This window comes from Orycteropus afer, unplaced genomic scaffold (genome assembly GCF_000298275.1).
Source record: "Orycteropus afer afer isolate SDZICR_OR568_19922 unplaced genomic scaffold, OryAfe1.0 scaffold00217, whole genome shotgun sequence".
Taxonomy (NCBI): Eukaryota; Metazoa; Chordata; class Mammalia; order Tubulidentata; family Orycteropodidae; genus Orycteropus; species Orycteropus afer.
Genome location: NW_006921804.1, coordinates 2,104,021 through 2,117,828, shown reverse-complemented (window position 1 = coordinate 2,117,828; position 13,808 = coordinate 2,104,021). Strand labels below are relative to the sequence as shown.

Below are 13,808 nucleotides of genomic sequence, written 5' to 3'. Positions count from 1 at the left end.
GAGGGGAGATGTTGCATTGTGGTAAATTGTGGTCGATATCATGAGACAAAGTATATGTGAACTACTGTATGAAAAGTGAATTTGCTCTGTAAATTTTCACCCAAATCACAATAAAAAAAAAGAAAAAAAAAATATGCATGAAGTACATACCTCTGATTCCAATCAAATTAAATACAAATCAGGTGAACCAATTTATGCTACCAGCAGTCAGGATAGTCATTACCCATGAGTGAGGTAGGTAATAAATGAAAGGGAGTGCAAGAGTGACTTCTGGAGTACTGGAATGTTCTGTTTCTTGATCTGCTGGCATATGAATGTACTCAATTTATGAAAATTCTGTGAACTGTACACTTAGGATATATGTACAGTTTTCTATATATGCTATTTCAATAAAAGATTTTTTAAGAATTAAAAAAAAGAAAAAGAAAGCCTACCCATTGGAATGAAGAGTCCACCGTCCTCTATCTCGTCCTCAGCTCGATGAGCTAGAGTCCTGGGTGGCTTTTCTTGAGAAGAGGCACAGACACCTGGCTGGCGTGATTTCCTAGGCTGGGCCCCTGGTTTTGCAGGGTGGCTGGCTGGTGGCAGTGAAGATGTCTCCCCTCCAGAATGCATTTGAGGTTTTCCTGAAAGAATGATAAATATTGTTCCACACTTGCCCATTCAACCATACTCTGCTATAGAAATCAGCATCTTGTTAAGAAGTCCTGTTTAGTAAGATAATTTCATGAATTAAACATTACTATATAAGCATTCCCTCTATTAAAAACAGTGTCCTTTCTCATTCTCCAAACATACTATATAGCCAAGGTAATCAAAATGGCCTGGTACTGGTTCAGTGAAAGACACAAAAACCACTGGAATAGAATCAAGAACACAGAAAGAAATCTATCCATCTATAGGCAACTGATTTTTGGCAAAGGGTGAAAAGTTCATTCAATGGGGAAGAAACAGTATCTTTAATGAATGATGCTGGTGAAACTGGATATCCACATGCAGAAAAATGAAATAAGACCCATACCTCAAACCATACACAAAAACTAACTCAAAATGGATTAAAGACCTAAATATGAAAGCTAAAACTACAAAGTTCTTTGTAGAAAACATAGGTACAAAATTATGGGACCTTATTTTTTTTTTAATAAATTATCAAACAAAACTACTAACACATGAACAGGGATTGTAAAATGGTACAAACACTATGGAAAATGTTTTTCTCAAAAAACTAGAAACAGAACTATTTTATGATCCAGCAATGCCACTGCCAGGTATATACCCTGAAGATCTAATACTACAAGACGTAATCAGACATATGCACATTTTGTTCAGTGCAGCACTATCTGCAATAGCAAAATGATGAAAACAATCTAAGTGCCCATCAATGGATGAATGGTTGAACAAAATGTGGTACATACACAGACTACTATGCAGCCATAAAGAATAATGAGTTCTAAAAATATATAACATGGAAAAAACTGGAGGACATTATGCTGAGTGAAATAAGTCAATCACAAAAGGACAAATATTGTATTAGTCTATGTTTGTAAAAGTCAAGGAAAGGTTTATCTATGGAAGGAAATTTTTTTTTTGGTTACCAGGGGTGGGAGGGGAGAGGAGGGAACACTGTTAGATAAATAAAGATAAGTATTGATTTGGGTGAAGAGAAGGGCAATGTACCAAATGTGAGTGATCAATATAGTGGCACTGAGGAAAAGAAAGATATAGAGAGGTACATGGGAGGTACAGACAACAAAGATGAACCCTTTTGCACATACAGTACTGCATTGTCAGTGAAGGCAAACATGGGTATATGGATGGACAGATGGGTGGACCGATTGGTGGACAGGCTGAACTATTAGGTATGTCTATGAAGTGGGGAGTGTACCCAAGAACATGTATAGGGTTGGCAGACAACGGTCCTATAAGTTTATATGTATGATCTGAATTCCCAGGTGTATAGTAAAGCGGAGGGCATGGAGGGATGGACGTAGGGAAGAGGTAATTATCGGGAGGAAGTGGGAGGGTAGCTGTTGCATTGTGGTAAATTGAGAGGCAAGGTGGTAGTCACTGCTTGGTCACAGCCAGCTACCCAGAGGGACTGAGTAGTTGAACCTGTGGGCTCGGGACCATAGTCACAGGGGACATCAAGCTCAACTGGCATAACATACTATACGAAACATTGTTCCACCTCCTACTTTGGCAAGTAGCAAAAGGAATCTTAAAAGCTTGCAAGCTGCCATCTAGATGCAACGATGGGTCTCTCCTCATCCAGAGCAAAGAATGAAGAGAACCAAAAATTCATGGATACAATCAGTCCTAGCAGCTGGTACACCATCCAATCTGTAGCCTATATGACTATGAGACGAGAAGAACTAGATGGTGCCCAGCTACCAATGTCAACCACTTGAAGGGGATAGATGTAGGAGATCCTGGATAGAGAGGGAGAACAATGTGGACAAAACTCAAAATCATTTGGAGAAAAAAAAAGGGGGGGGATCAGGTTTGCTGGTCTGATAGAGCCTGGTGGAACCACTGAGACTATGGCCCCTAGCTGCCCTTTAGGTCTAGAATTGAACCCACACCTGTGGCTTCCAACCAAGCAAAAGACAGGCATATGAGTTGAACATTTACCTGAGATAGATACACTCCTTGGAGAAAACAATCACGGGAGAAAGAAGGACTGCTTATGCACCAGGAGACAGCTCAGGGGGCAGGAGGGTATGGAGGGATGGACATAGGGAAGAGGTAATTATCGGGAGGAAGTGGGAGGGTAGCTGTTGCATTGTGGTAAATTGTGGTCAATGTCATGAGACAAAGTGTATGTGAACTGCTGTATACAAAGTGAAATCTGCTCCGTAAATCTTCACCCAAATCACAGTAAAATAAAATAAAATATTTGAAGAGCTTACAAAAAAAAAAAAAAGAAAGAGTACCTCTGGAACATACACATGAAAACATTAAATAGTGATTGTCTTCCTCTGGGAAGAAGATTCGGCCAAAAAGCAGACAAGGTCAAAGAGTACCTACCTTGTCACTGTGTACTTTCTGTATTTATGGATTTTTTCCCCTAAGTTTGTGTACTGTTGTTGTTGTTGTTATGTGCTGTCAAGTCAGACCCGACTCATAGCGACCCCTCCTTGGGTTTCTGACTATGAAAGTAGATTGCCCAACCTTCCTTCCGAGGAGTGGCTGGTGGGTTTGAACCACCAGCCTTCTGGTTAGCAAATGCCTTAGGCACTACACTACCAGAGCTCCTAGTTTGTGTATTACCTGCTCAAAATTTTTGTTTCCCAAAAAAGAAATCAAGTTATATCGCTGAGCTCACTCAAAACCAATGGCTTATGTATGGTTTTCAACTGCCATCTCATCAACATTATCAGTTTCAATTGGCAGATATGTTTTTAAGATAGATTCCCAAAAAATTAAAAAGAGCCTTTATTTAAAAATAAACCACAGCACAATCTTTAATTGTATTTGCTGTCAATATTGTTTCTTTTACTTCTGTAGCCCATGATTACTTCACAATGCCATAAAGCCTTAAGACTTGGCTTTAACAGCGACTGTATAACAAGGGGTTGAATTCTAAATCTATAAAATCTATAAATCTATAAAACCAAAATTTCCTCTCAGCCAAAGTTCTTGTAAGAGGGAACTGTAATCATCACTACAGCCAAGCTTTTTTCAGTAATCTTTAATAATTTTTAGAATTAACCATATCTAACATTTTTAAGGAGTCCCTTTGGTGGCATAGTGCTTAATAAGGCATTTGACTGCTAATCAGGAGGCTGGCAAGTTTAAACCCACCAGCCACTCCTTGGAAAGAAGACTGGACGATCTTCCACAGTGCTAACTGCCTCAGAAATCCAAAGAGTGGTTGCTATGAGTTGGACCTGACTCGACAGCAGTGAGTTTGGTGTTTTTTTTTAGGTAGTGCAAATGGTTAACATCCTTGGCTACTAATGGAAAGGAAGGAGGTTCAAGTCTACCCAGAGGCATGTGGGAAGAAAGGCCTGGGAATCTACTTCTGAAAAATCAGCCACTAAATACTCTACAGAGCACAGTCCTACTCTGACACACATGGGATCGCCATGAGTTATAATCGACTCAATAGCAACTGGTTTGGATTTTAACATTTGAAAAACTAAATTAACAAATGACTTTTAAAACAAACATACCCAAATATACAAAAGAATGAAATAATGCCTGGACCTGCACCATTCTCACAATTGTTGCTATTTGAGCAAAACTGTTATAGTCACTATGTGAATCCATCTTATTGAGGGTCTCCCTTTTTTTCATTGACCCTCTACTTTACCAAGTATGATTTCCTTCCGCAGGGACTATTTCCTCCTGATAACATGTCCAAAGTACATAAGATGAAGTCTCATAATTCTCCCATCTAAGGAGTATTCTGGCTGTACCTCTTCCAAGACAAATTTGTTCATTCTCTGGCAGTCCATGGAATATTTGGTATTCTCTGCCAATACCATAATTCAAAGGCATCAATTCCTCTTCAGTATTTTAGCTTGCGTTTTCTAGGGATTCAACATATATACATACACACACACACGCACACACATAAATAGATTTATTTCAAGGAAATGGTTCATGCAGGTGTGGAGGCTTTGTTGTTGTTGTTATGTGCCGTCAAGTCGGACCCAATTCATAGCGACCCCTCCTTGGGTTTCCAAGGCAGTATCACTACAGAAATAGATTGCCCCATCTTCCTAACGAGGAGTGGCTGGTGGGTTTGAACCGCCAGCCTACTGGTTAGCAGTCGTGCCTTCGGCACTATGCTACCAGAGGCTAGCAAGTGCCAAAATCCGTGGGTCAAGCAACAGGCTTTTCCTTAGTCACATGGATGCAGGAGGTGATAAACCCAAAATTGACAGGCAGAGGCTGCTGGTTCACAAGGTTTCTAGAGCTGGCAAATCCAAAAATCTACAGATCAGGCACCAGGCTGCTAACTCACATTCCAAGAAATGGAGATCCAAAGATGATGCAGGACTGAGAGTAAGTAAGCTTTGCCAGAACATCCATATGTATTGGATGCAGGTCACACCCCTAAGGAATCTCCCCTAAATCAGATCATAAAATGGAGGATAATTACATAAAACTGAGAATCATGGCCTAGGCAAGTTGACACATAACACTAACCATCACATTCAGTTTTTCTTATTCATTGTCTAGCTTTCACATGCATATGAAGTCACTGAAAATACCATGGCTTAGGTCAGGCACATCTTAGTCTTCAAAGTGACATCTTTGCTTTTTAATACTTTAAAGAGATCTTTTGCAGCATATCTGTCCAGTGCAATACATCATTTGCTCTCCTGACTGCTACTTCCATGGCCAATGATTACGGATCCAAATAAAATGAAATCCTGACCAACTTCAGTATTTCCTCCACTTACCCATGATGTTGCTTATAGACCCAGTTGTGGGGATTTTTGTTTTCTTTATGTTGAGGTGGGCACTTGGGTGGCATAGTGCCTAAGGCATTTGACTGCTAACCAGAAGTCGGGAGTTTCAAACACACCAGCCACTCCTCAGAAGGAAGGCTGAGAAATCTACTTCCATAGTGATACCACCTTGGAAGCCCAAGGAGGGGTCGCTATGAGTCAGATCCAACTCGATGGCAGTTGAGTTTGGTTTTTAGTTTTGGTTATGTTGAAGTGTAACCCATACTGAAGGCTACAATCTTTGACCTTTATCAGCAAATGCTCCAAGTCCTCTTCACTTTCAGCAAACATATCACAGGTTTATGAGTCTTCCTCTAATCCTAATGTTTCATTTTTCTTCATATAGTCCAGCTTCTCAGATAATTTGCTTAGCATACAGATTGATTAAGTATGGTGAAAGGACACAGCCCTGACGTATGTTTTCTTATTTTAAACCACTCAGTATCCCATTATTCTGTTTGAACCACTGCCTCTTGGTCTATGTACAGGTTCTACATGAGCACAATTAAGTGTTCTGGAATTCTCATTCTTCACAATGTTATCCATAATTTGTTATGATTTAAAAGTCAAGTTCCTTTGTGGACTCAAAAAAACCATCTTTCTGGTATTCTCTGCTTTAAGCTAAGATCCATCTGACATCAGCAACAATAACCCTCGTTTCATACCCTCTTCTGTACCTAGCCTGAATTTCTCAGAGCTCCCTACTGATATCCTACTGTAACCATTTTTTAAATTATCTTCTGTAAAGCTACTTGTGTGTGATGTTAACAATATTGTTCTATCATCTTTTGTTGGAACGGGCATGAATAAAGATTTCTTGCAATCAGGTGGCCAGGTAGCAGTCTTCCAAATTTCTTGGCACAGATAAGCAAACACTTCCAGCATTGCATTTGTTTGCTGACACATCTCAACTGGTATCCCGTCAATTCCTAGAGCCTTGTTTTTCACCAATGCCTTCAGTGCAACTTGGATTTCTTCTTTACTACCACAGGTTCTTCATCATATGTTACCTCCTGAAATGGCTGAACATCAACCAATTCTCTTTGGTATAGTGACTCTGTGCATTCCTTCCATCTTCCTTTGATGCCTTCTGCATCGTTCAACATTTTGCCCATAGAATCTTTCAATATTGCAACTTGAAGCTTTAATTTATTCCTGGAAGTTGTCAAAAATGAAATGGAATGCTTCAGATCGATATCCTTGGCATTAGTGAGCTAAAATGGACTGATATTGGCCATTGGGAATCAGGCAATTATATGATCTACTACACCATTGGGAATCAGGCAATTATATGACCTACTACGCCAAAAATGACAAATTGAAGAGAAACAACATCACATTCATTGTCAGGGGAAAAAAAAAAAAAAAAAAAGATCTATCCTGAAACCCTGCTTGCTCCACCCATGGCTTCTTTTTCCCAAGGTGCTCAGTTCTATCCTCCCGGGGGCAAGTCTGGCATTCTGATGGAACCTCCAGATTTGTGCGTCAACAGCCAATTAGCTTCACATAGCTAAGACACCATCATGATCCCATGGAGAGAGAAAGGGAAGAGTCTTCTCAGCCTACGATATCTCAAGGTTTACCCCTGGCCCAGAAAATTTTTAGCAAGATCATCCTTTAATGTTGTCACAGAAGTTTACCACAGTCAACAAACAAGAGAAAAACTAAGCTCTGCAGGGAGGTTAGTTGTACACTAATGAAATCAAAATCTAGTAAGATGAAATTTTAAATTCTTCAAAAGGACCCTCACCTTCTGTGGATTCCCAGAATCAAGTCGGTACAGTGGGATGGATCTGTGGTCAAGAGCATCTATACCTGCAGACTCCAAACCATGTAGCACAGGAGAGAGTGGACAGAGACCTCTAGGAGGATCACTGGAATCCCACTACCACTCCCTAGATAATGTCTGGACAGAGACAATGAGGAGCCCGGCATTCTTCTCCCTCCCCTTCCACAGGAGCTCTGTGGATGTTCCAGTATAGTGTCTAGGCCTTTCTCCACAGCTGGGACCTCAGCTGCCCTCACAGACAGCGTCCTGGAGACATGGTGTAGTTTCCTGAGCTGGAACCTACAGAAGCCCAGGGGAGACGCAGGCCACGGGACTCTGGTTGTGCCCCATACCATCACAAAAGAATATGGTTAAAGCCTAGGGTATCATATATGTGCTAAGATTTTAATACTCAGAATATATAAAAATCCCTACAAGTCAACAGCAAAAAAATAAACAACCTAATTTAAAAAGCAGCAAGGGGTTAAACGGACATTTCTCCAAAGAAGAAATACAAATAACCAATGTTGTTGTTGTTGTTACTTGCCATCGAGTCGGCCCCGACTCATAGCGACCCCTCCTTGGGTTTCCAAGGCAGCATCACTATGGAAGTAGGAATGCCCAACCTTCCTTCCGAGGAGTGGTAAGCACAGGAAACAATGATCAACATCTTTACTCATTGGAAACAAAAAACACAATGTGATATTATCTCACACCTAGTAGGATGACTATTATCAGAAAAACAGAAAATAACTGTGCTAGTGAAGATACAGAGAAATTAGAATCACTGTGTATTGTTGCTGGGAATGTAAAATCATGCAGCCACTGTGAAAACAGTTTACTGTATACTAAAGAAGTTCAACACAGAATTACGAGACTCAATAACTGCATTTCTAGGTATATACCCAAGAGATTGAAAACAGGAGCTCAAACAGATACCTGTACACTAACATTCATTGTAGCAGTATTTATGGTTGCCAAAAGGTGGGAAAAACCAAAGTGTCCACCAACAGATAAAGGGACAACAAAGTGCTGTGTTCAACTGTAAAGAGAAATGAAATTCTCACACATGCTGCAATACGGGTGAACTCTGAAAGCATCAAGCTAAATTAAGTAAGTCATAAACAAAAAGACAACGATTGTATGATCCCATTTATATGAAATATCTGGAAGAGGCAACTGCACAGAAACAAAGTTTATATTAGTCATTACCAGGGGCTGCACTGAGGTGGGACTTGGGAGTTATTGTTTAGTGAGTACTGAATTTCTATTTGAGTGATAAACATTTTTGGAACTGGACAGTGCTGATGGCTACACAACATAGTGAAGGTAATTAACGTCAATGGATTTGTACACCTAAAATTGATTAAAATGGCAAACTTTTTGTTATATTTTACCACAATGAATTTAAAAAAAAAAACCCTCACTGCCATCGAGTCATTTCCTACTCATAGCAGGCTTCCAAGGCAGTATCTCTAAAGAAATAGATTGCCCAATCATCATTCTGAAGAGTGGCTGGTGGGTTTGAACCACCAGCCTTCTGGTTTGCAGTCAAATGCCTTAGACACTACGCCACAAGATCTCCCAAATAAAATTTAAAAGACAGAGGGAAAAAAAAAACTCCATCCTGAAGTACAATGCTGAAAGTGACTGGATAATATCCAAAGAGATAGTAGGAAGATCAATTAACACCATCCACCAACCGCTAACGCCAAAGATGAAGAAATTGAAGATTTTTACCAACTTAAACATGCACTCATAAATAAATATTGATGATTGGAATGTGAAAGCTGTAAACAAGAAGGATCAGTAGTTGGAAAATGTGGCTTTGGTGACAGAAATCATGATGGAGACGCCATGATAGCATTATGCAAAACCAACAACTTATTAATTGGAAATAACTTTATCAACAACAAAAATGACCACTATACATATTCTTCTATCTTAGGAGGTGGCATATGATCAAGAACCAATGGTACTGAAGGAAGAAGCCAAAGCTGTAATGTAGGAATTGCCAAAAAACAAGGTTTCAGGAATTGACTTAATACCCATTGAGATGTTTCAACAAAAGGATGCTGCGCTGAAGGCACTTACTCGTCGTCTATGCCAAGAAATCTAGAAAACAGGTAACTGGCCAACTGACTGGAAGAGATCCATATTTGTATCCATTCCAAAGAAAGGTGATCAAAGAGAATGTGAAAATTATCAAACAATACCATTAATATCACACACAAGTAAAATTTTGCTGAAGATAATTCAAAAATGGTTGCAGCAGTATATTGACAGAGAGCTTCCAGAAATGCAAGCTGGATTCAGAAGAGGATGTGGAAGAGGAGACATTTTTGCTGATGTCATATGGACCTTGGCTGAAAGCAAAGAATACCAGAAAGATGTTTACTTGTGTTTTATTGACCGTGCAAGAGCCATTTAACTATGTGGATCACAACAAACTATGGATAATTAAATTATGAATGGGAATTCCAGAACATTTAATTGTGCTCATAAGGAAATTGAAGATAGATCAAGAGGCTGTCATTCGAACAGAAGAAGGGGATACTGCATGGTTTAAAATCAAGAATGGTGTGTGTCAGGGTTGTACCTTTTCACCATACTTATTCAATCTGTATGCTGAGCAAATAATCTGAGAAGCTAGACTATATGAAAAGGAAAGTGCATATGGATTGGAGGAAAACTCATTACAACCTGAGATATGCAGATGACACAACTTTGCTTGCTAAAAGTAAGGATGACTTGAAGCACTTACTGATGCAGATTAAACACTACAATCTGCAGTATGGATTACACCTCAACATAAAGAAAACAAAATTACTCACAACTGGACCAACAACCAGTATCACGGTTAAGTGGAGAAAAGATTAAAGTTGTCAAAGATTTCATATTACTTGGATCCATAATCAACACCAATGGAAGCAGCAGTCAAGAAATCAGATGTCGTACTGCAGGCAAATCTGCTGTAGAAGACCTCTTTAAAGTACTCAAAGAACAAAAATGTTTCTTTGAAAACTAAGGTGCACCTAACCCAAGCCATGGTGTTACCAATCATTCCACCACATACATGTAAAAGCTGGACAATGAATAAGGAAGACCAAAGAGTTGATGCTTCTGAGTTGTGGTGCTGGTGAGAATATTGAAAGTCCCATGAACTGCCAGAAGAACTAACAGATCTGTCCTGGAAGAAGTGCAGTTAGACTGCTCCTTGACAGTGAGAATGGCCAGACTTGGTCTCACCTACATTGGTCATGTTGTCAGAAAGGACCATCCCCTGGAGAAAGATATCATGCTTGGTAAAGTGGAGGTTCAGCAAAAAAGGAGAAGATCCTCAATGAGATGGAGTGACACAGTGGCTGCAATGATGGGCTCAGGTATAGTAAGGATTGTGAGGCTAGTGCAGGACTGAGCAGTGTTTTTGTTCTGTTGTACACAGGGTCACTATGAGTCGAAGTTGACTAAATGGTACCTAACAACAACAACAACGAATTGGGAAAAAATATTTGGCAATGACATATCTGACAAGGGACTTACCTCTGAAATTTAGAAAACTTCAACACTTCAATATCAAAAAGACAACAATCCAATTCAAAAATGGGGAAAGGATATGAACAGATGCTTCACCAAAGAAGATATTCAGGCAGCCAACAAACACATGAAGAAATTCTTGCAGTCATTAGCCATTAGAAAGACACAAATCAAAACAACGAGATTATCATCTCACTCCAGCAATAAGAGCAAAGTTCAACAGGACAGAAAACAACAAACACTGGTACGGTGTAGTAAATTACATAGTTTGGCTTTTCTAGCCATAAGTCTTTGTAAACTCCGTGGTGGAATTTGCCATGAGCAACTGAGTAGCTCCTGATTGTTAAAGCTATGCACCTGGGCTATTTCTGTTGCATGCAGCACCAAGCAATTTTCTGGGAAGTTAGATCTCTCTCAGGTGTGTAGAACTTTGATGTAGGAATTGGTTGGTTTGGCCACTCTGTCAGGCTCAAAAGGAGACATTCTAGAGGCAGAAGGAATCTCCCTGACTGCGGAGAAAGATATGCTGCTGAAAGAAATGCGCTCCTGAAAGACACGCCCTTGCTGAGAGACCTGAGAGACACACACTGCTGTGAGAGACACTCAAGAGATATGCATTACTGAGAGAGCAATGTGCTACTGAGGCTGCCTGCTGCTAAGTGAGATGGCTGGCTGCAAAAGACTGAGTGCATTTCTGAACTTGATCTGTACACTGGTACTTCCCTAATAAACCCCATAATCTGTGAGTTCTTTGTGGCCACTGCAGTGAATTATCGAACCCAGGAGAGAGGTGGTAGTGGGTACTGCGGGAGGAACAGATGGTGTCACGGTTGATGAAAGGGCTGGAGGGGGGCAGTATGTTTGGCCTCGCAGGAATAGGCCTTGGGCTACTGATGGTGATTCTGTCTTCCTCTTGTGGGGTTAGAGCAGGTCAGAATATGTGGCCTCCCTGCCCCTTGGCGGTGGTAAGGGTATGGAGAGACTAGAACTCTCATACACCACTGGCACTGTAAAATGGTGCAACCACTGTGGAAAACAGTATTGCACTTCCTTAAAAATTTGGAAATAGAAATAGCATTTGATCCAGCAATCCTATTGCTCACCTCCTAAAGGTGAGACTGGGACATGAATAGATACATGCACACCCATGTTCATCACAGCACTATTTACATCAGCAGAGATGGAAATAACCTAAGTGCCTGTCAACAAATGAATGGAAAACCAAGCTATGGTACATACAATGGAGTATTACGCAAATTAAACAAAAAAATGAAGAGTCAGCTTCTGGTAAGATGGCAGAATACACAGAACAAGCTACACAGATCCTCTTCAACAAAAAAAAAGAGAAACCAATTGACACGGTTACGGAAGATAATCCTGAAGCCCTGAGCCTTGAAAGGAAGGATACAGAAGGAAATTAAATAACAACTACTAAAAGAACCTGAATGAAAACAGTCAATAAGGGGACAAATAGAGCTGTGGACTGTCAGCTATCTTGATGACACACACTGTTCAAATATTTCCAAGTAGTGTTAGGACCTGAGAATTAACCTAAAAATCAGCCCTACTCACAAAGGCTGCATGGACAGCCACACTGATGGCTAACTAAAAAGGGAAACAGCAAAGGAGACAAACTGAGTTGTGGACTTTCGGCTGTCCAGAGGGCACAGTCATTTTGAGTATTTACAAGTGGTGCAGCCGTCATGGATCGCTGAAGCAGCGGTGTTCCTGTTCAGATTCCAGGGACCTAAGAATATGCTCAGCTTCCCAAGGACAGCACAAGCAACCAAACTGGAGGCTGACAACTGGAAAGGTTCAAATTCTCCTTGTTACTCTTATACCTCACAGTGTTTTGGTGAACAGAGGGGTGGCCATCCCCTACTTCCACTCACCTTCTGGACAGGCAGGAATTCCATCCCAGTCTGTATGCTCTGACAGTGCCTGGGTGCCCTGACTCACACCCTCTAAATTTGTTTTTTTGTTTTGTTTTGTTTTAAAATTATTCTTTATGTCTCTTCCTCTTTATTTTTATTCTTGCTTTTTCCCTTCCCAAGTGCTACTTTATGGTTTGTTTGTTTTCTCTTCCCTTTTGCTGGATCCCATTCTTTTTCTTTCTTGTGGTACTCCTACCCCTTCTTTTTCTTTTTCCATTTTTCTCATTTTTTTTATTTATTACTCTTTTACTCTCTTTGCTGTTATATCCTTCTCCTCAGATATTGTGGGGGTTTTTTTTTCTATTTTTCTATTTATATTACTTTTCTCTTTTTAAAGTATTTCTTTAAATATTTCTTCTCATTTAATGCCTTTCCTTTTTTTTTTTTCTTTCTCTTTTTGGTGATTATTCCTGTATGTTTAAGCAGAGTGTGTTTTCTGTCCTCCTTGTTTCTACTTTTTTGGTGATTTCTCTATTGTTTTTGTCTAACTGAATGGGAGACAGCAACCATGCCCATAAAACTCAACCAAATCTGCACCACCTGCAGACCCACCTACTGAGCGAGGGCAACTACTTGCTTCTGTACCAACTGGGCAAAGATACATGACAGCCATTATAAGACCAACTCACCCTTAACTGCTCTTCACAAGCAGCTAACAGAGCTCTGTGAACCCACTCTCATTCTCTATCTCACTCACCAGGAGACAAGTGGGGAGTGCATAAGTGCTGTCAACTAGCAACTAGAGTAGCACAGTACTCTGCTCACTCAGATACATCAAAATAAAACAAAAGAAAAAAAAAAAAAAACTTAGGTGACTAACTTATGGCATAAATAGACTGTCAAGCATAACCCAAGATGCACAAACAGCAGAAGATAAACTAGATGAATGGGACCTTCTAAAAATTAAATTTTTATGTGCTTCAAAAGACTCCTCAAGACCGAGCAGTTGATCCTGCAGGCTTGGGACCATAGTTGCAGGGGACATCAAGCTCAACTGGCATAACATACTATACAAAAACATTGTTCCACCTACTACTTTGGCGAGTAGCGACTGGGACCTTAAAAGCTAGGAAGCTGCCATCTAGATGCAACAACGGGTCTCTCCTC

The 13,808-nt window shown here is 40.2% G+C and overlaps 1 protein-coding gene across 1 annotated transcript in view; it reads right to left on the bottom strand.

The window, feature by feature from the left end:
* LOC103203458 (GON-4-like protein) overlaps positions 1-13,808 on the bottom strand; it is a 159,683-nt gene that overhangs the window by 133,133 nt on the left and 12,742 nt on the right. The window contains exon 2 of the mRNA XM_007948466.1: positions 435-626. Coding sequence (XP_007946657.1) covers positions 435-626 — 192 coding nt within the window. The remainder of the gene's footprint in view (positions 1-434; positions 627-13,808) is intronic.